This window comes from Carcharodon carcharias, chromosome 7 (assembly GCF_017639515.1).
Source record: "Carcharodon carcharias isolate sCarCar2 chromosome 7, sCarCar2.pri, whole genome shotgun sequence".
Lineage (NCBI taxonomy): Eukaryota > Metazoa > Chordata > Chondrichthyes > Lamniformes > Lamnidae > Carcharodon > Carcharodon carcharias.
Window position 1 is genome coordinate 133,057,658 of NC_054473.1, and position 27,969 is coordinate 133,085,626.

The 27,969-nt window shown below is 41.8% G+C and overlaps 1 protein-coding gene across 10 annotated transcripts in view; it reads left to right on the forward strand.

Annotated features, from left to right (window-relative positions):
* dpep2 (dipeptidase 2) overlaps window positions 1–27,969 on the forward strand; it is a 93,717-nt gene that overhangs the window by 51,583 nt on the left and 14,165 nt on the right. For 6 of the 10 annotated variants that reach the window (XM_041190812.1, XM_041190816.1, XM_041190814.1 and 3 more), the window contains 5 exons: window positions 1,906–1,972; window positions 13,022–13,198; window positions 15,244–15,328; window positions 16,481–16,556; window positions 16,643–16,778. In XM_041190812.1, coding sequence (XP_041046746.1) covers window positions 1,906–1,972; window positions 13,022–13,198; window positions 15,244–15,328; window positions 16,481–16,556; window positions 16,643–16,778 — 541 coding nt within the window. Of the gene's footprint in view, window positions 1–1,905; window positions 1,973–13,021; window positions 13,199–15,243; window positions 15,329–16,480; window positions 16,561–16,642; window positions 16,779–20,903; window positions 20,985–27,969 lie in introns of all 10 variants that reach the window. The other 4 variants (XR_005943451.1, XR_005943452.1, XR_005943453.1 and 1 more) reach the window with 3 other exon arrangements.

A 27,969-nucleotide genomic window follows, 5' to 3' on the forward strand; every position in this document is an offset into this window, starting at 1 on the left:
TGTTAAGGCACTTCCAGGCTGCCCAGTTGCAATTAGTTCCTGGGAGAAGGCTTTCATCTGGTAGAATTTCCATCGCTGGGGGTTGTTCGAGACTGGCGAGCCGGTCTTTCCACAAGGCGATGCAGGCTTCAGGCGGGGTTGATTGTAATGGTACAACACTGTTCATGAAGCTCTTCCTTGACTCTAGGCGGCTGGGTGTAGGTGTATGACCATGTAGAGGGTGCCTCTCATCTGATGTTTGACGGAGTCGCTCTTTCTTGCTGGCTACCGTTCTTCTTATATCGGGGGAGCGATACCCACCAGGGTATATAGGCTGTTGGTGTTTGTTGGCCATTAGTAACCATACCTTATAAACGATGGTACAGGCACAGAGTTCCATATCTCTACTAATGGTTTGCATTTATGTGGTGCCTTTCATGTAGAAAAATGTCCCAAGCTGCTTCACAGCATCACAAGGCAAAAAGCCTGTCAAGCCAAAGAAAATACTGGAAGGAGTGATCAAAATGTAGTTTAATTCCAGAACATGGGGTCTTGATGATTGAAAGCACAGCTGGTAAATGGTGAGCAAATGGAGGACAGAGACGGAGGGGGGCAGGAAGGTGTAATACTGGAGAAGAATACAAAGATAGAATGGGATGAAGCCGTGTAGGGATTTACACACAAGGATAAGAATTTTTAGCTTAACACATTGTAGAACAAGGAGTCAATTTGGATAACTGAGAACAAGGGGAATGGGTGAGTGTACTATGAACACGTACATAAGAATATAAGAAATAGGAACAAGATTAGACTATTCGGCCCCTTGAGCCTGCTCCACCATTCAGTAAGATCATGGCTTGTGTTTCGATTTCCACATTCCCATCTAACCCTGATAACCTTAGATTCCCTTGCCTGACAAGACTCTATCTATCTCTGTCTTAATAATATTCAATGACCCTGCCTCCACCACCTTCTGAGACAGAGAACACCAAAGTCGCACAATCCTCTGAGAGAAAAAAATTCTCCTAATCTCTGTCCTAAAAGGGCAACTCCTAATTTTAAAACAGCCCCCCCTAATTCTGGACTCACCCATAAGAAGAAACATCCTTTCGACCTCCGCCTTATCAAGGCCGTTCAGGATCTTGTATATTTCAGTCAAGCCACCCCTCACTCTTCTAAACTCCAGTGGAAACAAGCCCAGTCTGTCCAACCTTTTCTCATAAGACAACCCACTCATTCCAGGTGTCAATCTAATAAACCTCCTTTGAACCGCCTCCAAAATGTATGTTTCCTTATCATTTACATTAGAATTTCATCTGCCTATATTTATAGTAGTAATAAAAAAATTTTCTTCAAGGGAACTTTAACTATAACCCTGTATTTACCCACAAACGTATGAATTAGGAGCAGGAGTAGGCCATTTGGCCCCTCGAGTCTGCTCTACTATTTGATAAGATCATGTCTGATCTGACTGTGGCCACATCTCCACTTCCCTGTCTAGCCCCCGTACCCTTTGACTCCCTTGTCAACCAAGAATCTATCTAACTCAGCCTTAAAAATATTCAGTGGCCCTGCCTCCAATGCTCTCTGGGGAAGAGAATTATAGTGAAACAAGTAAAGAGAATAAAATAATGTCCCACGGACTTTGTTTTTACCACACAATGCACCTAATCCCCGTGAACTATCAGGGGATTAACCTGAAGCAAAATTGAAAGCCTCGCCACATAATCGTTTTCTGGTGGCTTTTAATCTGTTGCTTAATGTCTATATGGGTCCTGCATATTATAATTGATGATCAGACAGATTACTGTTCCAACCTGAAGTGCATTTAGAAATGTGTAAACTTCTTGCAATATGTTGGTAATCTTGTAGATTTGAGCTCTGGTTAAAATCGGAAAATACAATAATTGGTATTTACTTTTCCAGGGCAAGGAGTGCAATACCGCATGCTAGCAGTGTGCCTCCCAAAACCAGTTTAACTGATTTTGGTCAGGTAAGATTCATGTTTTAAATGTATCTTTATGTTTTACCTTTCCTGGACAGCGATGATGGTGCTATCACTGACTATCGCACATCCCCATTGATTAACCTGTGTAAAACCATCTGAAAACCAGCAGTGTCCAAAAACCAGACATTTTTTAAAGCGGGCCATGCAAGAATTTTATATGAGTGAAAAAACTTACTGACTTGTTCGGGGAGTGGCGTGCCAAGTAATTATCCGCTTTGCCCGCCTGACGTTTTGAGTGGCTCTGCGATCCTTGACCCCACCCGACCCAGCTCGGAAAAGTTCAGTGAGTTGCTGCATTTGCACGGCTTCACGCGCCTGTCATTTCCCATGCTCCAAGTGGTTGAAGATGTGGCAGAAACGGTTGAACTCACCCAGGAAGAACCAAATACCCTTGCAGAATCCTATGTATTGTACTTGGGATCAGGACCTATGCCTATTCTTGCTACAGTACTGAGTTCTGTTGCCATTAAGACCACCCAAATAGAAGCCCACAGGCTTAAATTCAAACATTGTACTTGATTCCCAAAAGCCTTTAATTTCCACGGGCACTGGTTACATTCTTGCAGCTGGCCCAAGCCAGTTCAAACCCAGTTATTAAAGAGTACTGTGCAGTCTTGCCTGATTAAAAAAATAACAGTTTTCAGTTACAACTGTTTTTAACGCCATTTCAGTTTGATTGAACTTTTCTCATTTTATTCAGGTTGAGCTGATGTAAGGAAGTGGGGGAGACATGAACGTGTTATTAAATCCAATATTTGGGAAGTGAATTAATATCAGCAGAAACATGGCGATTAACCTATGGTGCTTTGCAATCGTACTTGGTGTTCGTGTGTCCCCTAATCACTGAAGTAAGGGGTTCCAATTTTTTTTTTTGGAAAACCAGCACAGACTTAGCCACAAAGTTGCTGGTTTTGAGACACTCTGCCCATACATTCATTTTGTACTTGTACCATAATATTTCTTGCAATGTACACCAACAGTAAGGAACGCTCACCAGAGGGATACAACATGAGTCTAAAGTACTGATGCAGAAGTCCCACCCCCATTTCCAACAGATCCCATTTTTGCCAGCATGGGGTAGGGGCACGGCATGATTGACACAAGAGGGAAACCCAAACTCAGCAGGACCATTTAGGATTAGTGCCAAGTTCAAACAGATGCCACTTTCACTGTTTCAAGGGCCTTAACCCAAAGCATGGTAGTCACAAATGTATGGAGGAAGCAGGAATGCTTGTAAAGTACAAATAGGGATTTTTAGTGTTATGGTCCGAAGTGAATTAAATCTCCAGCCCTTTAAAAAAAAAACAGGCTGTAGATGTCAGTTAGACTAAAACACAAACAGCTGCTGCTGAAGTGCATTGATTGACAGGCCGTCAGGTAAGAAAGAAAACAGTTTTCCCTGTTGAGGTGGCCTTATGTTATGCCTAACAATTCCATAAGAATTCTATACTTATTTTGGAAAGTGTCTTGTATTTAAGTGTCATGTATCAATGTACTTCAGCAGCAGCCATCTGTGTTTTAGTCTAACTGACATCTGCAGCCTGTTTTTGTTTATTTTTAAAGGGCTGGAGATTTAATTCACTTCAGACCAAAACACTAAAAAAAACCTTATCTGCCCCTCACAAGCATTTCTTACACCACCCTCTTCTGGGTGAACAAACTCCCCCTTGAATCCCCTCAAAACCTTCCAATTTTTTTTTTGGAAAACCAGCACAGACTTAGCCACAAAGTTGCAGGTTTTGAGACACTCTGCCCGTACATTCATTTTGTACTTGTACCATAATATTTCTTGCAATGTACACCAACAGTAAGGAACGCTCACCAGAGGGATACTCTTACCCCAAATCTATACCTCCAGGGATGAGACCTCTCAATCAAGAGGAATAGGGCCTTCCTATCCATTCTATCTAGACCCCTCAAACCTTTATACACTTCTATTAGGTCTCCCCTCCACCTCCTCTGTTAAGGCAACTTCCTTGTACATCTTCCCTGTACTCTCTCTAGTGCAATCACATCTTTCCTATAGTGCTTTGGCTAGAACTGTCCGTATTATTCCATCTCTGGCCTCACTAGTGTTTCATATAGTTCCATCATAAGCTCCATGCTCTTATATTCTTGTACTCCTTTGTCTTCTTGACCACCTTATTACCTGTCTGGCCACCTTCAGGGATATGTGGACATGTATCAAGATTCCCTCGTTCCTCTATACTTCTCAGTATCCTACCTTTTATTGCGTATTCCCTTGCCTTGCTAGCCTTCCCCAAATGCATTACTTCTCCAGATTAAACTCTATTTGCCACCATTTGACCTCCCGACTAGTCCATTGATAATTTCCTGCAGTCTACAGGTTTCTTCTTTCTTATCAACCACACAGTCAATTTTTGTACCATCTGCAACTTCGTAATTGTGCCCTCGTCCAGAGCACCCTGAGAAGCCCATAGAGACTGCAAACAGCTTGTCTGTTAGTGTGAGTGCGTTTGCACCTCCCTGCTCATCATTAATGGACGGGGACCTAGTAGGGAGATTAGGCGCCTCATCCATCTCTCACACTGTCAGTGACCTCTTGAGGGTTTGCAGGTCCAGTGAAACCCCAGGAACCCCTGAGTCTGCTCCTGAAGCTGCCTCTCCATGAGAGTCGCCACTCTCTCAATGGAGGAGACTGTGCGCTTGGTGCTCAGGGTCAACGCAGAACTCATGCTCCGCATGGACTCCTCCATGATGGAGACCATGGCACACAGACCCTCTTGGATCTCTGCTGGTTCTCCCTGCACATCCCACTGGACATCCAGCATCTGCCACCTGATGGGCGACTCCAGAGGCTCGTCATTGGCCTTCGACATAGCATGGTCCTGGTCTCCAGCTGTGCTTCCGCCATCGGCTCCCTGGGACCTCCCTGCTTCTGCCAGCTCCTCATGCGAGTGTGATGCGCCCTCACCACTGTGCATTACCCGCAGTGCCAAATACCTAATGTCTACCGACGTGTGAGTATCTGCACTGGTGCTTGGTTCAGAGGGAGAATGTGACGCTGGTACAGGTGTGATGCCTTCCTCGGAGCTCAATGGGGGGTCCTCAGGGTCATCGGTGACTTCTGCAGATGATGCATCTGCGGGAGGAAGGCAAAGGATCATTCAATCATCATAGCCACTATACATGCTAGGCGGGCTGAGGAGACAGTGGAGACCTGCTGCATGGTGCCATCTGTACTGGAGCTTCAATGGGCTCTCTGGCTATAACAGTTCAGTTTCTGATGAGAGGACAGCTCCCTCAGCCTCCCAGGCAACTCTGGGCAGCCTTCAGGGAGCTGCCTCTTCCATTTTTTGAACACCCCGCTGGGTCCCCTTTGGACCCAGTGCCTGACACTTTCCTACCCCTGTACATGGAAAACACATCAGGCAGTCCTGTTTCACGCTGGGTGGGCTTTAATTGGCCACCCAGTCTAAGAGTGCATTCACAGCATGAACTCAGCCGGGAGCAGGTTTTACATCTTTGGGCACATCCTGGGGGTAAAATTCAGGCCTATGTCCTGGAAGAGATAGTAAATATGTTTTCTCTTATTTATTATGCTCACCATTAGTCAATAAGTGCCATTCTGTCTCATTTGGAGAAAGAAACAGTTTTTTTATTCAGCCAGTCTGTTATTATATAGAAATATAAAAAATAAAATAAAAATAAAATAAAAACAGGAAGTGCTGGAGAAATCATCATGACAGGCAGAACTGGGCTATCCTTGATTTAACTGGGCTCCTGGGTGCAATCTAGCTGGAGAGGAGTGAGTTTGTTCAAGTGCACGTTAACTTCTTAAAAGAATGCCACATATAAGAAAAGTATTTGGTTAAATAAACTTGAATTGGAAAGGAGGGGGAGGAGGCAGGAGGTCCAGGTGTAATTTTTGTCATGGTGATATTCCACCCGTGACTGAATGATGTGTTTCAGTGACATTTAACTAATTGTCAAAGAACAAAGAACAAAGAAAAGTACAGCGCAGGAACAGGCCTTTCTGCCCTCCAAGCCTGTGCCGATCATATTGCCCGTCAACTAAAACATTTTGCACTTCCGGGATCCGTATCCTTCTATTCCCATCCTATTCATGTATTTGTCAAGCTGCCTCTTAAACTCCACTATCGTACCTGCTTCCACCACCTCCTCTGGCAGCGAATTTCAGACACTCACGACCCTCTGCGTAAAAAACTTGCCCCACACATCTCCTCTATAGTTTTCTCCTCTCAGCTTAAATCTATATCCCCTTGTAATTGACTCTTCCACCCTGGGAAAAAGCTTCTGACTATCTACTCTGTCCATGCCACTCATAGTTTTGTAAACTTCTATCAAGTCGCCCCTCAATCTCCATTGCTGTAGTGAGAACAATCCGAGTTTCTCCAACCTCTCCTCATAGCTAATAACCTCCAGACCAGGCAGCATCCTGGCAAACCTCCTCTGCACCTTCTCCAACGCCTCCATATCCTTCTGGTAATGTGGTGACCAGAATTGCATGCAATATTCCAAGTGTGGCCTAACCAAGGTTCTATACAGCTGCAGCATGACATCCCAGCTTTTATTCTCAATACCCCTGCCAATGAAGGCAAGCATGCCATATGCCTTCCTGACTACCTTATCCACCTGTGTTGCCACTTTCAGTGACCTGTGAACCTGTACACCCAGATCCCGCTGCCCGTCGATGCATTTAAGGGTTCTGCCATTTACTGTATAATTCCTGCCTGTATTAGACCTTCCAAAATGCATTACCTCACATTTGTCCGGATTAAACTCCATCTGCCATTTCTCTGCCCAAGTCTCCAACCGATCTATATCCCGTTGTATCCTTTGACAATCCTCTTCACTATCTGCAACTCCTCCAACCTTAGTGTCGTCTGCAAACTTACTAATTAGCCCAGTTACATTTTCCTCCAAATCATTTATGTATACTACAAACAGTAAAGGTCCCAGCACTGATCCCTGTGGAACTCCACTAGTCACAGCTCTCCATTCAGAAAAGTACCCTTCCACTGCTACGCTCTGTCTTCTGTGACCAAGCCAATTCTGTATCCATCTTGCCAGCTCACCTCTGATCCCGTTCGACTTTACCTTCTGCACCAGTCTGCCATGAGGGACCTTGTCAAAGGCCTTACTGAAATGCATGTATATACCATCCACAGCCCTTCATCAATGATCATCTTTGTCACTTCCTCGAAAAACTCGATCAAGTTAGTGAGACACGACCTCCCCTTCACAAAACCATGCTGCCTCTCACTAATATGCCCATTTGCTTCCAAATGGTAGTAAATCCTGTCACAAAGAATCTTCTCCAATAATTTCTCTACCACTGACGTAAGGCTCACCGGCCTGTAATTTCCTGAATTATCCTTGCTACCTTTCTTAAACAATGGAACAACATTGGCCATTCTCCAGTCCTCTGGGACCTCACCCATAGCCAGTGAGGGTACAAAGATTTCTGCCAAGGCCCTAGCAATCTCTTCCCTTGCCTCCCTCAGTACTCTGGGGTAGATCCCATCTGGCCCTGGGGACTTATCCACCTTAATATTCTTCAAGACGCCTAACACCTCCTCTTTTTTGATCTCAACATGATCCAGGCTATCTACACACTCTTCCCTAGACAAATCGACTGCTAAGTCCTTCTCTTTGGTGAATACTGATGAGAAGTATTTATTTAGTATCTCTCCCATTTCTTCTGGCTCCACACACAGATTCCCACCTCTGTCCCTGAGTGGGCCTACCCTTTCCCTGGCTACCCTTTTGCTTTTTACATATGTATAAAAGGTCTTGGGATTTTCCTTAATCCTGGTTGCCAGTGACTTTTCATGACCCCTTTTAGCCCTTCTGACTCCTTGTTTAAGTTTCCTCCTTCTTTCTTTATTTTCTCCAAGGGCTTCATCTGTTCCCAGCCTTCTAGCCCTTACGAATGCTTCCCTTTTCTTTTTGACTAATCTCACAATATCCTTCATTATCCAAGGTTCCTGAAACTTGCCATGCTTATCCTTTATCCTAGCAGGAACCTGCCGGCCCTGAATTCTTATCAACTGACATTTGAAAGCCCCCCCCATATGTCAGTTGTTGATTTGCCCTTAAACATCCACCTCCAGTCTAGATTCCTCAGTTCCTGCTTAATATTGTTATAATTAGCCTTTCCCCAATTAAGCACCTTAACCCGAGGACTCCTGTTATCCTTATCCACCAGTACCTTGAAACTTACTTAATTATGGTCACTTTTCCCGAAATGCTCCCCTACTGAAACTTCGACCACCCGGTCCATCAGGGAATCATTGGAAATGGTGAATTAATAGAGCAAAGATGCCGAGAAAATGAAGGAATTGGACAGGGTAAACTGTAATGTTGTGCGCTGGGACTTGCTCCTTCTGTGATCTTCAATAAGTTATTATTTAACTTCAATAAGTTATTGAAAATTTACTGCTCATCCCATTCACAGTTATGAGCTGACGTGGCAGAAGAACTTCAAATAAGAATGCAGATCACTCTGGTATATCAATACCATTTACAGACCTTGATACTGTTTAAGGGATGATCAGAGTTTTGTTCATACTTAAATAACTAAAAGGTAACTGAAATAGTAGCATCGCAGTCACTGATCCTGTGTAATGTTAGGTAAATAGAACACCACTGTAATAGGTCAGGATGTGGTAAACATATTTTCATAGTCTTGAGTAATATTGTCACTGTTCATTTCTGTCTTTCTTACAAAAGTAGCAGTATAAGTCTACCTTGGCTGCTTCAGGAAATACCTTAAGAGGAGAAAATAAATTGTAAATGGAAGAGGAAAGAGAGGAAATGCTGTGACACAAGTTATCGGAAATCTATTCCGACAATAAAATTATTATAACAGGAGCAATAACACTACAGACTACAAAACACTACAAAACAGCAACAGTCATGAACTGCAACCTCACTGCTTTATCGGAACCTAAGTAAGCAGTGTCATTGAACGTTGCACTCACAGCAATACCACTAAATGGCCAAGTCATGTTTCTACATTACAAAATTTCCACACTTCATTTTTAGCTTTCACTCAGTATCTACCAATAGCAATCCACACATTGTGCAAACTTCCTGTCCATTTAGTAGTTTTGTTGTAAAGGGAATGTTTAGTAGCTTAGTTGTGTCCCATAGGTTGCTTCTTGCTTTACTGCTGAGCTGAAACTTTGTATGTGTAATATTCAGCACCCAAATTAAGGCAAAGAAGAGCTAGATATGTTTTCAGCAATGTGTACCTCAAGCTCAAAGGAATAATACAGGAAAATTGAGTGGCAATCCCTTGGGGGAAAAAGAGAGGCGGTATGAATTTATTCAAGTAAACAGTTCTAGTCTTTGTAACTGATACTTATAAAAAGCCTACAATTTCCGGTGAGCAAATGCTGGATTACGATAAAAGGGTTTTAACATTTTCCACATCTAAACACCACCATGCTGAATCAAATTAATAGTGCAGCTTTAATTTTTGGATAAAAAAACGTTCTATCAGAAAAGAGTCATCTCAGAGTACTTTTGTTTGAGGGTACAACCTACCCCATGTCCAAGTCAATTTTCCCCTTTTATCTCAAACTTACTATGATTGGGAGGATGGATGTGCTCTGCAAAACAAAATGCAAGGACTTGCATACTAGTGATTACTCATGTGTTGGATAGCTAGGGAATTGCCTGGTTTCCTCCCAGTTCTAATCAGGAATTTAGTGATTAGAGAATGCCACATTTTAGATGCTAGATTTTTTTTCCGGCATTCATGATCACCACTAAAGGTGGGCCACATGACCTCTACAACTGGAGTGCATATCCAGGTAAAGGAAAGTGATTTAATGCAATGGCTCTGGCCAGGTAAACAGTTAACTGCTTGGACACACTATTGTGCTTTCTTTGAAAACTATAGTGAAAGTCTCTTCAGCTAACCCGTGGTTTCTCTGTTGAGAAATACACTGTGGGGTTTTAATCCTTTGTCCACTGACTCTGTCTTAAAATCAAAATCAGAAATCTAACTTTTGTTACGATGTGGCAGATGATGTGTGCCAGGTGGACCAAATCCACAAGAGAAACTTGGTCACGCTTTCACAATGATTTTGCAATTTGTATTTATTATGGGAAGATGTCTGTACAGAATTCAGATGTAATAAGTCCACTAAGACCTTTAGACATTTTAAAAATCAAATTAAAATATTTATTAACAAAATAAAATATTTCAAGCACATACATAAGACTACAATTATTTAATACTATAACAACTTCTAAAATTCCTAATTAACCTGACTCCCTGTTAGATACCGTCTTTAAGGCAATAGTCCAAAATAAATTTTAGATTAAGAAAAAAAGCAAGTTAACACTGTACCCACTTGACAGTAGAATTCCAAATGGCTTTCTCCAACTTCTGCACAAATGGCTGGAGGCTTCTTCAAGGCTGTTACACACACTTGCATTAAATTTTACATGATCTCCAACATTGCCTTTCATTCTCCTTTATATATGTTTCTCCTTCTTTAATATGTAAATTATATTGTTCCATTTACCTTTGGAACTGTACCTTTCCCATAATATAAAAACTTTCATATTTCCAATATTGTCAGTAACCTTTGGGAAAAATAAACACACTCCTTAGCCTTGCTTATCTGGCTAATTATAACCAAGTTAACATCCCTTTGAAATCCAAACAATCCCTTCACTTATCTAAAAATGCAAATTCCCTTCACACCTTACATGCTAAAACAGCATCCATGTTTACTTATTTGCATTTCAAGTACATTTCTACACCCAGCTTCCTTGATAATTTCCAACTTGCTGTCTACCTGACTCCAAATGTAATTAACTCACACAGACAGAACCATCTACATACACACCCATAAACCTACTTTACAACACCTGAAAAATATAATGAAGATTATTATACTTATGTAACACTTTACACAAAGTACATTTTGTAACAGGCACAAAGCCATATCCCATTAACTCGCAGGACTGCTTATTGCTGCTCTCAACAACAAATTTCCTCACAGCAATTACGGTTCCAGACCCTTGGTGGGACATGACATCTCTCCTGCTTGTTATTTGTATCCCTGACCCTAACATGCTTTTGTGGCCCAGAATCTTAATGTGTTTCATAATTGTGTCTTCTTTGGGAGTTCTCTAAGTCAGAACGTTGTGGCCTCACGTCCCACTCCAGGACGTGTGCACAAAAATCTGGGCTGAGACTCTAGTGCATTACTGAGGGGATTCTATACTGTTGGAGGTGTCATCTTTCTGGTGTGATGTTACACGAGACCTCTTATTACATCTCAGGTGGGTGCAAAATACACTATGGCACAATTTTAACAAGCAGGGAGTTATCCCCAGTGTCTTGGCAAATATTATTCTCTCAATTTTATTGTTGGAACTTGCTGTGTGCAAATTGGCAAATTTTCTACATTACAACAGTAATGACATTTCAAAAAATCATTGAATGTGAAATGCTTTGGGATGTTCTGAGGTTGTGAACAGTGCCATATAAATGTAAGGCTTTTTCAGACAAGCATCCTTGCTATTTTCAGTGTAACTGGGGCATCAGGTCAGAAGATGGAAGCTCAATGTGGAGCTGTATTGCAGCAGAGGTGGTTGGGTGTATTAAACAAGGAGGATGCAGGAATGGAACGGTGGAATAGGGAGTTAAGAAAGAGAGGAAAGGAGGACTAGGAAGAGGAAATTGGGGAGAAGAGGAAAGGAAGAAGGGAAGAAGGGTGGAGAAGAGTCGACGAAGGGAAGGAAGATTTAAAAATTCAAGTTTGTCATCTTTATAATTTTGTTACAATCAGAAAATGTAAGATGAAATCATGATCTCAGCTTCAATTTCCTCAGCTCTCACAATGCCAACCCTCCCACTGAACCCCATATAGTTCAGATGTGATCCATTTCCTATCTCTGTCATTTAATGCTGTGAACTGATATGGGGAGATGTCAGCAGCTTAACAACAGTCTAGTTATATTTGCTTCAAAAGAAAACTCTCACCATCAACTTAATGCTTCATGCCAGTAAAACAACTGTAGGCGCAAAACCATGGAGCATAATGATTTTGCTGCCCCATAAATCAAGTGGTTAAGTTAATGGTGCTGTTAATGGCCTATTGACCGTCATATTTGTTCAAATTACCATGACCCTGGGGTCAGGGATTCAGGAATTAAGACATGAAAGTTTCGCTGCACTGAAGATCTGTCATCGCTGCTGCACTGGGGGAAAAAAAATCACTCTTCTTTGATGTATTAAATTTGGAAAAAAGAACTGAGGAACTGGGTGACGCAATGCATTTGGAAAGAAAGACTTGCAAATATGGCACCATTCACAACTTCTGGACATACCTGAAGTGCAGCCACTGTTGTAATGCAGGAAACGCAGTGGATAATTTGTGCAAGCTTCTACAAACAACATAATGAGTGATAATGGCCAGTTTATCAGTTATTTAGTTTTGGCTGAGGGATAAATATTGGTCAGGGCACTAGGAAAAACATTCTTGCTCTTCTTCAAAAACGTGCCATATAATCTTTTACACTCACCTGAGAGGATTAGACACTTGCACCTCCAAGAAGTTCAGACTGATAGATGTATTCTATGCTTTGTGACTAAAAATTCTATGTGAACTATGTTTGAGTAGTCTTAGTCCAGTTCCTACTGGGAATGAGTCAATAGCACTAACTGGCAACTTTGCCCAAATGGGCTTAAGGATCATTGGCGAGACAACTATAAAACTGTCATATTGTTACAGTAAAGAATGGCCATCTGAGTTTGGGGCAGAGCTGAATGCTATATCTGGCTGGGGTTTACCTGGTCTGGGAGCGCTTGATGCCTGAAATGGATAGTCGTTCCTTCTCTGGCACTGGCAGACACATATGGTGAGCATGAGAGAAAAAGTTAAAAGGTGAAAATGTTGAAAACAATGCATTTTTCTTTAATCTAATTTCAGTTAAGCACTTTAGTTCTCGCAACAGTTTTACATGTGAGCTTTCAATCAAGGTTCAGCAATAAACTTTGAAACTACAATGTTGAATTTTTAGGAGGTTGTGTGGGAGATGAACCGACTGGGAATGATAATAGATTTGTCGCACACTGCCATCGACACAGCGAAAGCTGTCCTTCAAATCTCCAAGGCACCGGTTATATTCAGTCATTCGTCTGCTTATGCCATCTGCCAGAATCCCAGGAATGTTCCAGATGAACTTCTTAAGATGATTGTGAGCAATTTAAACTCAACTCTAATATGTGTGTAATTGTTTATAGAACGCATTAAATTACTGATCTATCTATATCATAGCCTTCCAGGAGCAGTGATGTATATTTACATAGGAGAATCTATTATTGGGTGGCACTGGTAGGGGTCAGCGTAAAATATTATGTAACACATAGGATGGGAATTTCCTCAGAGCATTTCCTGCTCTGCTGCAGTAACTTTGGCACAAGTGCAGCAAAACCTCTGATTACACCACTAAACATGGGGTTTTATGGCAACTCACTTGTGTTGGGCTAGCTACTAGAACCAAGCCACTTATTGCTCTGCTTTTCTAAAATATGGCATGAGGGTGTTGGGTGACACATGGTTAGAGTCATAGGGCTGGACTTTATGTGCCCCGCTGGATGTGCTTTCGGCAGGGGACCACGTTAAATAGGGCAGGTTCCCACCCCACCACTTCCCCTTCCACCCCTGAGCTCACCCCCCCTAACACGGTGAGTAACCAGGCACAGCCTGCCTGCTATATTTTAATAAATAATCAAGGATCCATTGAGTTTGTTAACAAGCCAATTGATCCCAATAATACACAGCCCATGCCATAAACAGCTGGCATGGGCACACAGGCAGATATAGACAGGCCATTTTTAAAAATGTCTTTGAAAGGGTGGGAAGAACAGGGATGGGGGTACTATTTTCAGGGGGTACCCTTTGTGCATCGGGGGCAGCCTCCCTAAGATAGTACCCCCCCATTCCTATCCGCCTGCTCTCTAAATACTCCTCCCCAAACTCTACCCTCCCCCATACTCTGGACTTAACTTGCTCTGGGGTCCATTACATTGCCTTCTTTGGCCTGCTTGCAATCCCAGCAACACCCACTAATGCATTCTTGGTGCTGCCAGGACTGCTGATTGGCCAGCAGCTCCCGAGGGTGGGACTTCCTCCCCAGTGAGGGTTGGATGTCCCACTGGCAGGCAATCTAGCCCACCTGTAAGGCATTAAGGCTGCAGGATGGGCTAGAATTGCGTGCGTTGACTCCACACCGACTTTGCTTCCTGGGATGAGGAGGCGGGGGAGGGGGGTGGGGGGTGGGGGGGGGTGGCGAGCTATCCGCACCCCGCTGCCCCCTATAACGCACAGCCCATGAAGTCATAACAGCGCAGAAGGAAGCCATTCTGCCTATTGAGTCCATACCAGCTCTCTGTAGAGCAATCTAATCAATCCCATTCCCCTGTTGTATTCCCATAGCCCTATAGGATTATGTTGCTCAAGCGCCTATCTAATTTGCTTTTGAAATCATTCATCATCTCTGCTCCCACCAGCCACATAGGCAGAGTTCCTGTACCACTCACTATATAAAAAGGTTTTCATCACAATCTCTCCTTATCTCTTGCCCAGAACCTTTAAATCTGTGTCTGCTAGTCATTGTACCGTCAGCTAGTGGGCACAGTTTTTCTTTGAATAACTTATCTAAACCTGTCATCAGACCTTCCAACTTATCTAAACCTTTATCAGATTTCCCCTCAACCCCATTTGCTCCAAGGAGAACAACCTCAGATTCTCCAATCTAACCTTGTAGCTAAAATCCCTTATCCCTGCAGCCATCTTGGTAAATCTCCTCTGCACCCTCTTAAAGACCCTCTTCACATCCCTCACAAAGCACAATGAAATTTCAGTGAACTATTGCTCCAACATGCTATGCTACAGAGGGGAAGAATATGCTTCTGCACTGGCTACTTCCCCATGCAGAGTACCTGATCTCAGCTGTGTTATCAGAAGGAAGATGTCAAATGGAACTCAATAGATGCTTTGCAAGGAGTGAAGAAACGCCCAAAGAATTGTCCCAGACTTCACACGTGCCTCGTTTAATGACAAGTTAAAATAAAATATTGGCAGAAGCCTGGGAGTGGGTTATATGTCCAACCCTGAACCAGAGTCTGTAGAGGAAGATTTGAAGATTAGGTAGAAATAACTGAAACATTAAAAATAAGGATTAAAAAAGAAATTAAGTGTTCAGATCAGCTATGATTTTCTTTTCCACATGTTTCACAGAAACAGGGTGATAGCCTCGTGATGGTGAACTTCCACTCTGGTTTTGTGGCTTGTCAGAAGCTTTCCAATATTTCTAGAGTTGCAGGTAAATGATTTGAACAGTTTTATTGGGATAAAGAAATGGTGTTAAGTTGATCTGCCCCTTTGCCCTTTAAAAAGGGATAAAATCTTTGATATTCCAATATTTTCAGCCAAATTAAAAATCTTGCCTTTTGATGAAATGTTTCAGGGTGGAAGTACTCATAAGATGTTGAAGTGATGTGGAGAAAAGCTACACTTTGATTTTAGATAAAAACAACTTTAGATTAAAATCAAAGGCCACACCCTTTAAAGAGCAGAACAGAGTCTCTTTTATTTATTCAGTGTTAAGTTGTATTCTTTTATAAAATGAATATGAATGTAAATCCCTGATCAGATAGAAGATCATATTTGAGGGATAGGTACAGGATCAAGTGAACTGCTCAGGAGTATATCAATTTTCATGGAATAGATAGAAACATAGAAAGGTTTAGGATACAGAAGAAAGCCATTTGACCCATCGTGTCTCTGCCAGCCCTAAAAGAACTATCCAGTCTAAACTCACCTTCCAGTAGATATATAGATGTGCCTAGCACATGAGGCTTCTGCAGGTAAGATGTTGTGAAAGATAAATGATAGACTGTAATGAATGATTGAGAACATCTCTCTCTACTACATTGCTGTGATAAGTATAGAGTAGAGCTTTAAGCAGCATCTCACACCATAACTGACACTTGCAGAGCTTCCATCCCTCACAGAGCTGTAAATACACTAGGACTTTTTCACAAAATCGACCACAAGAGCACATCACAACATCTGGTGTCATAGTCTCTGCTTCAGTAAAGAGAACTGGATGAGTATTTGGAAAGAAAAAATATGAAAGTATTGGGAGGTCATTAGGGATTTAGTTGGACTTGAAGAGTCAGCAATGGCTTAGGTGCAATGGGCTGAATGGCTTCCTACTGTGCTGTATATTCTTTAAGTTCTGAGTCTGTTAATTATGTGGAACAGCTTAAATCAACACAAGCAAATTAAAAATGTGAATTTCATGCGCTCAATAACTGACACCAAACAGCAGGCACTTCGTTAAAAACAATTTTAATTATTATTGATTTCTTTGCATGAACAACTTGAATTTTGCACCTCACTGAGGATAAAATTCGGAGAATTTGAAGCTTTGTGTTAGAGTCAGTGTTACAATTTGCACCTGCTGTTACAGATCATTTCGACCACATCAAGAAAATTGCTGGTTATGAGTCGGTTGGAATCGGCGGAGATTATGATGGGGCCATTGGGTTTGTATGCAGTGTCAGTGTTATTCCAACAGTTACTTCTTTTGATATGTTGCCTAATATCTCCTGACATTTGTGGTGGATTATAGGTTTCCCCAGGGTCTAGAAGATGTGTCAAAATACCCTGCACTAATTGAGGAACTGCTGAGGCGCAACTGGATGGAAGAAGAATTAAAAGCTGTACTACGAGATAACTTTCTCCGGGTTTTCCGTAAAGTTGAAACGGTAAGAAGATTAAATATGAAAAGTTTGTGGGTGTGTGTGTTACCTCATTGTCACCGTGTTTGTAATGAGACTTATGCCAGTAGCCAAAGTTCCTGTGGAGAAAGTGTTGGGAGTAAGCCTCAACAATGAAAACATTGCTACGCCCCCACCCCTCTGCGCCTCAAATATATCACTGCGATTAAGGTGGCAATGTGCATTGGTATATGAAATTTGCCCTGAGTGATGGGACATGACCTGCAGTCTCAGCCATATCAGGGAATGAAGGAAAATTCAAAGGGAGAGTCAGTGTCATTTCCTCCAAGTGCTTAGCGCCAGGTGGTATTTTCAGCAGTTTAGTGGCAGCCTCTTGTTTGGCAGTGTTATGACTGATGCAGTTGGTAAAGTGAGTTATTTAAAAAATCCCGTAGGGAAACTTTAAACAACAGTCATAATCAATAATTTTAAGTGTTATGTTTGAGATACGATTCTAAACTCAGGAATCAGACGCCAAGTTCTCGAGGCTTTACATTAAACTAAATAAAACATTTTATTAGTTACACAGGTTAAAACATAAGCACATGGCTTCATATTACTACTATCATAACTTTTAACAAATTCCCAAACTTGCAGCTTGCAGCTCAACGCAAACTGGAGGAACAGCACCTCATCTTCCGACTAAGCACTTTACAGTCTTCCAGACTGAATATTGAGTTCAACAATTTTTGATCATGAACTCTCTCCTTCATCCCCACCCCCTTTCCGATCTCCCCTTTTTTCCCAATAATTTACATAGATTTTTCTTTTCCCACCTATTTCCATTATTTTTAAATGTATTTCCGTCCATTGTTTTATCTCTACCTTTTAGCCTTTTTCTATTCCTTCACCCCACCACACCCCCACTAGGGCTATCTGTACCTTGCTTGTCCTGCTTTCTACCCTTAATTAGCACATTCCTTAGATAATATCAACACCTTCAACACCTCTTTATCCTTTTGTCTATGACATTTTTGGCTATCTCCACCTATCACTGGCCCTCTATCCAGCTCTACTTGTCCCACTACCCCCCCCCCACCCCACCCCCACCCAACCAGATTATATTTCAGAGATAAAAACAAAAAAACTGCGGATGCTGGAAATCCAAAACAAAAACAGAATTACCTGGAAAAACTCAGCAGGTCTGGCAGCATCGGCGGAGAAGAAAAGAGTTGACGTTTCGAGTCCTCATGACCCTTCGACAGAACTTGAGTTCGAGTCCAGGAAAGAGCTGAAATATAAGCTGGTTTAAGGTGTGTGTGTGGGGGGCGGAGAGATAGAGAGACAGAGAGGTGGAGGGGGTTGGTGTGGTTGTAGGGACAAACAAGCAGTGATAGAAGCAGATCATCAAAAGATGTCAACGACAATAGTACAATAGAACACATAGGTGTTAAAGTTAAAGTTGGTGATATTATCTAAACGAATGTGCTAATTAAGAATGGATGGTAGGGCACTCAAGGTATAGCTCTAGTGGGTTTTTTTTTATATATAATGGAAATAGGTGGGAAAAGGAAAATCTTTATAATTTATTGGAAAAAAAAAGAAAGAAGGGGGAAACAGAAAGGGGGTGGGGATGGGGGAGGGAGCTCACGACCTAAAGTTGTTGAATTCAATATTCAGTCCGGAAGGCTGTAAAGTCCCTAGTCGGAAGATGAGGTGTTGTTCCTCCTGTACCTCATCTTCCGACTAGGGACTTTACAGCCTTCCGGACTGAATATTGAATTCAACAACTTTAGGTCGTGAGCTCCCTCCCCCATCCCCACCCCCTTTCTGTTTCCCCCTTCTTTTTTTTTCCAATAAATTATAAAGATTTTCCTTTTCCCACCTATTTCCATTATATATTAAAAAAAAACCCACTAGAGCTATACCTTGAGTGCCCTACCATCCATTCTTAATTAGCACATTCGTTTAGATAATATCACCAACTTTAACTTTAACACCTATGTGTTCTATTGTACTATTGTCGTTGACATCTTTTGATGATCTGCTTCTATCACTGCTTGTTTGTCCCTACAACCACACCAACTCCCTCCACCTCTCTGTCTCTCTATCTCTCCGCCCCCCACACACACACCTTAAACCAGCTTATATTTCAGCTCTTTCCTGGACTCGAACTCAAGTTCTGTCGAAGGGTCATGAGGACTCGAAACGTCAACTCTTTTCTTCTCCGCCGATGCTGCCAGACCTGCTGAGTTTTTCCAGGTAATTCTGTTTTTGCTTCAGATTATATTTCACCTCTCTTCTATTTTTACTTAGTTCTGTTGAAGAGTCATACGGACTTGAAATGTTAACTGCGTTCCTCTCTGCAGATGCTGCCAGACCTGCTGAGTTTTTCCAGGTATTTTTATTTTTGTTTTGCAGCTTGCAGCTGCCTTTTGATCTTACAGAACCTCTTCTGCACACTGATGTCATATCTACCAGCCCCGTTGAATATTAATTCTCATTGTATCAACAGCCTCTTTGAACTTCACCTTTTAACAATGAAACCCCTTTCTTTGTACCAATTTTATTAGTAATATAAACATATTACATATTGCTTGATCTGTTAGACAGGTGTCAATTTTCACCCCCCTTCTTGAATGCTCTATTACATCAAAGCCCCAGACTAGCTGGCTTTAATCCATTTAAAACATACTCACAGGCCAAACCTCTGTTTTAAAAAAATATTTTCCAAAATATTTTATACATTAATAGCTTCATGATGGGCAGTGAGAAATAACAGCTAGCTTCTTATGAAAGAAAATAACTAAAATAATGAGATAGAAGTACAACATCACACTCAATCCGCACAGGAAGTACTTTTGATGTTGCTCCCATCTATCAAGCTGTGAACAAAAGCCACATTCTTCAATAAAACCAAGCCAAAATTCACACTTGGTTATTTAAGATCAAGAAGCAGGAGGATGTCAGAGGTAAAAAGTTACCCACAAGCGTCATTTTAAAATGAGAGGCCACATTTCCCTGGGAATCTATCTCCAGGCCCATTGGAAATATCTTAACTGTTGCTTAATACAAAAGAGGGTGGATAACATTTGAAGGACTATTTTAGATTTCTAAATTTGCTGTCTGTAGCCCTAACTAGAATTATTTTACGCTCAATAAGAATGAGTGAAGTGCCCCCTTTGTTATAGGGCAGTTTAAGAAAAAAAGCAAATTAATGCAATCCCTTTTTGTTCGTTCATAGTCACCTGTTTGTTGCTACTGGGAGAAATAAATTTTAAAACTGAAGAGAAATAATTAATTTCCAAGTGATAACTAGGGAATAGTTTTCAATAAAATTGAGGAAAACCCCCTTTCCTTTTATTCAAGGCCCATGTTCATTGTAAATTCCAAAATACTGGGAAAAGCACCAAATAAAGTCAAAAATGAAACTTCTTCCAGGCAAGGTGGGAAATAATCCCAGATATCTCCCCCCAGAAAATGAATATTGAGTCTTCAAACACATGAAGATTTTGGGATTCTTTTTCCCTAATATGAGTGAAGGAATGCTATATAAAGCTTGATGAATTTACACCACAGAAAAAGGCCATTTGTTCCAACTTGTATATGTTTCACATGAACCTCTTCACACCCCTCTTTATCCAACCCTGTCAGCATAACCTTCAGTTTCTTCCTCTCTTATGTTTTTATTCAGCTTCCCCTTAAAATTGTCTGTGCCATTCAGCTTAACTATGCCTTATGGTAGTGAGTTCCACATTCTTACCACTTTCTGGGTAAAGAGCTTCTCCAGAATTCTCTACTTGATTTATTGGCAGGTAAACATACATTTTAATTACATGCCCACTTTTCACTTCACCCGCAATACTGTTCTGCAACAGGCTCACATTCAGCATCATTTCTGAGTGCTTAGCTTTTTTTGACACTGTTAATGATCTTTTGCTAATTTCCTAGGCTGTACTGTATGCTGACGGAATCCATTCTGATCACTTTTAGTCTTTAGACAGTCTTCCCTCCCTTCCTATACTGTTAATGATTATTATCATTATAAGAAAATTTTGCCCAGTTGGCAGGTTCTATAAACTTTGATAGAAATCTTTACTTGAAAGCTGCCTGAAAAAGTTAAGAGGCTGTACTCTGTTCTCCTGATACTGTTCAAAATATTATTCCTAACAGCATACATGTCAGTGATTATTATTTAGTCACACGTGATGATTCATCAGGGAAGCTGAAGCAATGAAAATTTCCTTTACTGGGGTAAGAAATCAGAACATGTATTAGTCAAAGTATATCAATATTACAAACCATCCCCCAGGCACAAGGGAGAACTTGACAATATTATTCAAAGAAATAAAAAAGATTCACAGAATAGAAGGCATCACAGAAGCTAATGCAAGAGGAATGTTACAAATGCTGTGGTCCACTAAACAGCCACTTGGATTTCATTAAAAATACACCTCCCCTCAAGTTCCTCTAATGATTTAATTGGTTAAGGCAGTTGGAAGTTGACCATAAGGATTAAACAAGGACCATGTCTGATTACAATCACCAGGGAAAATGTACTGAGAAAATTATTAGAACTAAAAGCTGACAAGTCCTAAGGTCCTGATGGACTTCATCCTAGGGACTTAAAGGAAGTAGCTGCTGAGTTAGTAGACACCTTGGTTTTAATTTTACAAAATTCTCTAGATTCTGGAAAGGTCCCATCAGATTAGAAAATAGCAGATGTAACACTTTTAGTCGAGAAAGAAGAGAGACAGAAAGCAGGAAACTACAGTTAGCTTAACATCTGTTTTGGGTAAAATTTGGAATCTATTAGTAGGGAGGTTGTAGCAGGGCACATCAGGCAGAGTCAACATGGTTTTGAGGAAATAGCTAGCAACATGGATAAAGGGGAACCTGTGGTTGTAATGTACTCACATTTCCAGAAGGCATTTGATAAGGTGCTACAGCAAAGATTATGACAAAAAATAAGAGCTCATGTTGTAGGGGGTAACATATTAGCATGAATAGAGGATTGGCTAGCTAACAGGAAACAGAATAGTAGGCATAAATAGGCAATTTTTGGGTGATCAAGACGTTAAGGACCGGAGTGCCATAGGGATCAGTGTCTGGCCCTCAAGTGTTTACAACCTATATCAATAACGTGGATGAAGGGACCGAATGTATGGTTGCTAAATTTGCTGATGACACAATGATAGATAGGAAAGTAATTTGTGAAGAAGACGTAAGGGTCAAAGGGACATAGGTTAAATGAATGGGTGAAAATTTGGCATGTGGAGTATAATGTGAAAATGTGAGCTTGTCCTCCTTGGCAGGAAGAATAGAAAGGCAGCATGTTATTTAAATGGAGAGAGATTACAGAACTCTGAGGTAGAGCAGGATCTGGTGTCCTGGTACATGAATCACAAAAAGTTAGTATACAGGTACGGCAAGTGATTAGGAAGGCAAATGGAATGTTGTTGATAATTGCAAGGAGAATGGAATATAAAAGTAGAGATGTTTTGCTACAGTTGTACAGGGCATTGGTGAGACCAGACCTAGAGTACTGTATACAATTTTGGTCTCCTTAGGGCATAATTGCATTGGAAGCATTTCAGAGAATGTTCACTTGATTGATTCCTGGGATGAGGGGGTTATGTTATGAGGAAAGGTTGGAAAGGTCGGGCCTGCAACCATTGGAGTTTAGAAGAATGAGTGTGATCCTATTGAAACATGTAAGATCCACAGGGGGCATGAGAGAATTGATGCTGAAAGGATATTTCTCCTTGTGGGAGAAAACAGAATTTGGGACACAGCTTAAAAATAAGGGGCATCCCACTTAAGATGGAGATGAGGAGAATTTTTTTCTCACAGAGGGTCTTGAGTCTTTGGAACTCTCTTCCCCAGAGAGTGATAGAGGCAGGGCCATTGAATATTTTTAAGGCAGAGGTAGATAGATTCTTGGCTAACAAGGGAATCAAAGGGTATCGGCGGGGTAGGCTGAATAGTGGTATTCAAACCACAGTCAGATCAGCCAGGATTGTATTGAATGGCAGAGCAGGCTTGAGGGGCCGATTGGCCTACTGCTGCTTCTAATTTGTATATTTGTATGATCCCAGGTATGTCATTTGCTGTTCTCAGTGGTCGATGTAACAGTAGACTTTGGCAGCCCTGAGTCATAGAGGGAAAAGTTAGCCAGATCTCTTGCTTGTGATCATTATTCAGCAATCCCTAATGGCAAGGCCATATCTGCGACTATCACGTGAGGGAAGGGTTAGCTCAGATTGATATTGCCATAGCTGAATACTCGATTAACACTCATTGTCAAGGTTAACACATGAAAAATAGGCACACGGGTGAGTTACTTAGGCACAGATCTCTGGCAAGAAGTCAGCATTTTCAGTGGTGGTGTGGGGTAGGGGGAAGAGACCAACCACCTCCCCCCCCCCGCTCCACAACTACACTTCTACACTTGGTTAGGAACAGAGCAGATGAGCAGATAAACTGACATCACTGCTGAATGCTGTGCAAATAGTTTCTTTTAATGACAAATATGTTTCCTATCACTTCAAATTGCAGCAGTACTGTAAATTTTTTGGGATGTTATTTGTTGGGCCGTTCCTCTCCCCATTCACTTTCCTAAACACCAATCATCTGCCTGTCTCTACTGCCTGACTGGAAGACATTACCAGCCAGTGTTACAGTGAGCAGGCCAATGACATTTTAAATGTGCTTTGTTCAAAGTTGGAATCCAGTTGAACTTTAAGTGGCTTGAGCATTGCTGTAAAACCAGCGGCCAACTTCCTCATGGGGTTCTGACTGGTAATTGATAGCTAATAACTTTCCGCACATTTGATGGTTGGGGGAAAATGCTGAGCATCAGGACTGAATCCTGATTCTCAGCCAGTCTTGCAAGGATGATACCAAAATGTATTTGTGGGTTTAAGCCAAATGCTCACACTTATCCACATTGGAAATAAAGAGGAAATGGTTTACGGCAAACAATATTCTTCTGAACCATTCCAATATAAATGTCTAGCAAATGGTATTGAAGAAATTAACATAAAAACATAGTAAACAGCTAGATAGTTACTAATAAATCCAATAGAAAAATTAGGAGAAATTTCTTTACTCAGAGAGTGGTTAGAATGTGAAATAATTACCACAGAAGATCGTCAAGGCAAATAGCTTTAATGCTTTCAAACAGAAGCTAGAGAAGTACATGAGAGAAAAGGGAATAGAAAGATATGATGAAAGAGTGAGTTGGGGTAGATGGAACTGGAAGGAAATTTGTGCAGTGTATAAACACCAATACAGACTAGTTGGGCCAATGGCATCTTTCTGGGATGTATGTTCTATGTAATTCTATCTAAACAATTACTGTTCAAAATGCTTACCATTAAGATTCTTATGACTAAGACAGAATACTAAAATTACATAGATTAGTACCTACTGAAAGAATTAGCAATACTGAAGGAATGTTGTACTGTCATGGGTGCTAGATGGGATGGGGTTTAGGTCTGGCTTAAAACATGAAGGAATGAAGCCCAGATTTTCACCACGACAGAGAAAACAGTGGAACTGCCCGAGTCCCACACCAAAACATGGCATTTCCCATTTATGCGAGGATGGGAATGGAGGTGGGGGTGTATTTCACACATGCGCATTTTATGGAGGAAGATGGCCATTTGAGTAATCAGCTGCCTCGACTCTAGTCAGATTTTGATAGCCAAAGAGTGTGGAAACTAAGGTGTGCAAAGTCGACCTATAATAACAGATCTGAACTTGGTGTGTTTCTTTGGATAGCCAGAGGGTCCCTTTGAAGAAGTAGGGTAACCCTGTTGAATTTACTTAAATATTTTATTCACAGTTCCAGAAGTGGCATAAAATAAATTCCAACTACCTTCCCTTAACCTATGGGTGTAGGAGGTGGGGTTCCTGGTCTTGCAGAGCAATTATTTTTGCCCATACTGACTCGTGCACCCAGATTCCAGGAAGAACTTTGTGCTGGAGGAGGGTGCATAGCACTTTGTGTGAAGGAACATAGAAGCCGGGCATGGCACCCTCAAACAGAGACCATAGAAGCCAGTCACCGTGAGGCCAGAGAGAGGGCAGAAGATCAGGAGGAAGAGACCGCTGCACACACACAAAGAAGGAGGAGGAGAAGAGGCAGGGTAAGCAGGTACTAGCCTGTGGGAAGGGTTTATAGACCTGGGACATCCTACTCAATATGATCCATTGATCCCCATTCCCTGCCAATGGTTGTGAAGGTAACCGTCACTCTCAACTTCTATGTCTCAGGATCTTTCCAGGGATCATCAGGAGATCCGTCTGTCATATCTCAGTCAACAGTCCACAGCTGCTTTAAGCAGTAACTGATGTCCTGTTTGCTCATGTGGGGATCACACTAATTTCCCAATAGGTTTGACATCTCAGGCACAGAAAGCCATGGTCTTTGCCCAATTAGCAGGTTTTCCTCAGTTGCAGGGTGTATTAATTGCCCCCATGTTGCCATAAATGCCCAAACCCAACATGCGGACACTTCTTTCAGCCACAAGGTCTTCCTTCATGTGTGTGTGTGCAGCAAAATTCCCTGGTAGCTGCCGTGACTCCTTCATTTTAAAGGAAATCCCAATTCCTCAGCTATTTCAGGTACCAATGCCAATCTGTGACTGACTTCTAGGGAACAAGGGCTACCCCTTAAGAACTTGGATATTGACCCCTTTAAGATCCCACAAATGGAGGCACAGCGCAACTACGACAGCAGACACATCATCACCAGGAGTACCATCAAGGAGACAATTGACATTTTAAAGAAGCACTTCAGGTGCCTCAAACGTTCAGATGGAGCTCTGAAATATGCCCCAAGCAAGGGTATCAAGAATAGTAGTGGAGTGCTGCATGCTGCGCAACATTGTGCAGCAGAGGGGCATATAAAGTGATGACAATAACGCCATGGGCAGAGCTCCGACCTCTGAGGAGGAGGAGGATGAGGAGGAAGCCCCTGTCCGTTTGGAAGATTCCATAACGAATGAGGATGAGGAGGCCCCGATGGCAGAGCAGCTGGGAGGCATGTCCCTGTAGCCAGGACTGATTCTGTGCAGGAAGAGATCATCACCAAACAGGCTCTTGTCCAAAATAGATTCTCATAAGGTCCTCTAATATCACAATTGCCATCAGCTAGCCGCTGGTGACATACTTCTACCTAAAGAACCTTGTACATGACTCCACAATTACTCAAGGGACTGCCCAACCCCACAAGGGAGACAATAAACATCAATGGGTTGGACTCAGTCACATTCACATGGCTGAAACCCTCACTGTCATAACTTTAGGCCTCATCGTATTACAAACAAACATGATAATAAGTCATTCACATGGTCCCCTCAAATGAACACCAATGACTGTAAATGAGATGCCCATGCCACCAAATTGTCCAGAATTAAACCATGCCCACAATGCTGAGAGTGACACAACATCAGGCATACAAACATACGAATTAGGAGCAGGAGTAGGCACGGGCCCCTCAAACCTGCTCCACCATTCAATGTTATCATGGCTGATCTGAATGTAACTTCAACCCCACATCCCTGTCTACCCCCGATAATCTTTCACCCCTTTGTTAATCAAGAATCTATCTAGCTTTGTTTTAAAAATATTCAAAGACTTTGCTTCCAACGCTGTCTGAGGAAGTGAGTTACAAAGACTCACAACCCTCTGAGAGAAAAAATTTCTCCTCATCCCTGTCTTAACTGAGCAACCCTTATTTTCAAACAGTGACCCCTAGTTCGAGGTTCTCCCAGAAGAGGAAACATCCTCTCCACATCCACCCTGTCAAGACCCCTCAGAATCTTAAAGGTTTCAATCAAGCCGTCTCTTACTCTTTTAAACTCCAGTGGATATAAGCCTAACCTGCCCAGCCTTTCCTCATAAGACAACCCGCCCATTCTTGGTATCAGTCTAATAAATCTTTTCTGAACTGCGTCTCATGCATTTACATCTTTCTTTAAATAAGGAGAGCAGTACTGTACACAGTACTTCAGATGTGGTCTCACCAATGCCCTGTACAACGGAAGCATAAATTCCCTACTTTTGTAATCAATTCTCCTCACAATAAATGATAACATCCTATAACTTTCCTAATTACCTGCTGTATCTGCATTCTAACTTTTTGTGATTCATGCACTAGGATACCCAAATTCCTCTGTATCTCAGAGCTCCTCAAACTCTCATCATCTTTTTTATTCTTCCTGCCAAAATGAGCGATTTCTCATTTGCCCACATTATACTCCATTTGCCAGATCTTTGGACACTCACTTAACCTATCTATATCACTTTGTAGCCACCTTATGTCCTCTTCACAATTTACTTTCCTACCTCTCTTTGTGTCATCAGCAAATTCAGCAATCATTCCTTCAGTCCCGTCATCCAAGTCATTTATATAGATTATAAAAATTTGAGGCCCCAGCGCTGATCCATGTGGCACACCACTCGTCACATCCTGACAACCAGAAAAAGGCACATTTATACCAACTCTCTGCTTCCTAGTAGCTAGCCAATCTTCTATCCATGCCATTATGTTACCCCCTATACCATGCACTTTTATTTTCTGCAATACGCTTTGATGTAGCACTTTATCAAATGCCTTGTGGAAATTTAAGTACAGTACATCCACTGGTTCCCCTTTATCCACAGCACATGTGATTACTTCAAAAACTCCAATATATTGGTTAAACATGATTTCCGTTTTAAAAAACCATGTCGACTCTGCCTGATTGCCTTGAATTTTTCTAAGTGCCCTGTTATAACATTTTTAATAATAGCTTAATCGGACTTCAAACCCAGACATGCTGATAGGATTGTATGTTGTAAAGACATGTAGGTAAAACATCTTGCACATGAGGAGTCCATAACTGTGCAACAACAGCTCTTTGAAAGAACTTGCACACCATCTATTCCAGCCAATGGCCCAGTTTTTGATGTGGGCGCCACATGCAACATTCCTGGCTTCCACATATCCCTGCTTACTGCACAAAGCACACCCTGTGAGACCTGGAATGCAAATGCAGCCAAAGTAGTGGGCACAGCAGACAACCAATATTACCTGGACAATACATGGCTCTTGAGCAGTTATGCCTACACCCAAGCCAATGTGTAACACTGCAGTGCAGATGAAGAGCTTGCACACAGCACTCATGCTTGAGACACACCTGCTGCCTAGCATTTGCTCATGGAATCTGATCATTGAGCCTCCCTTAAA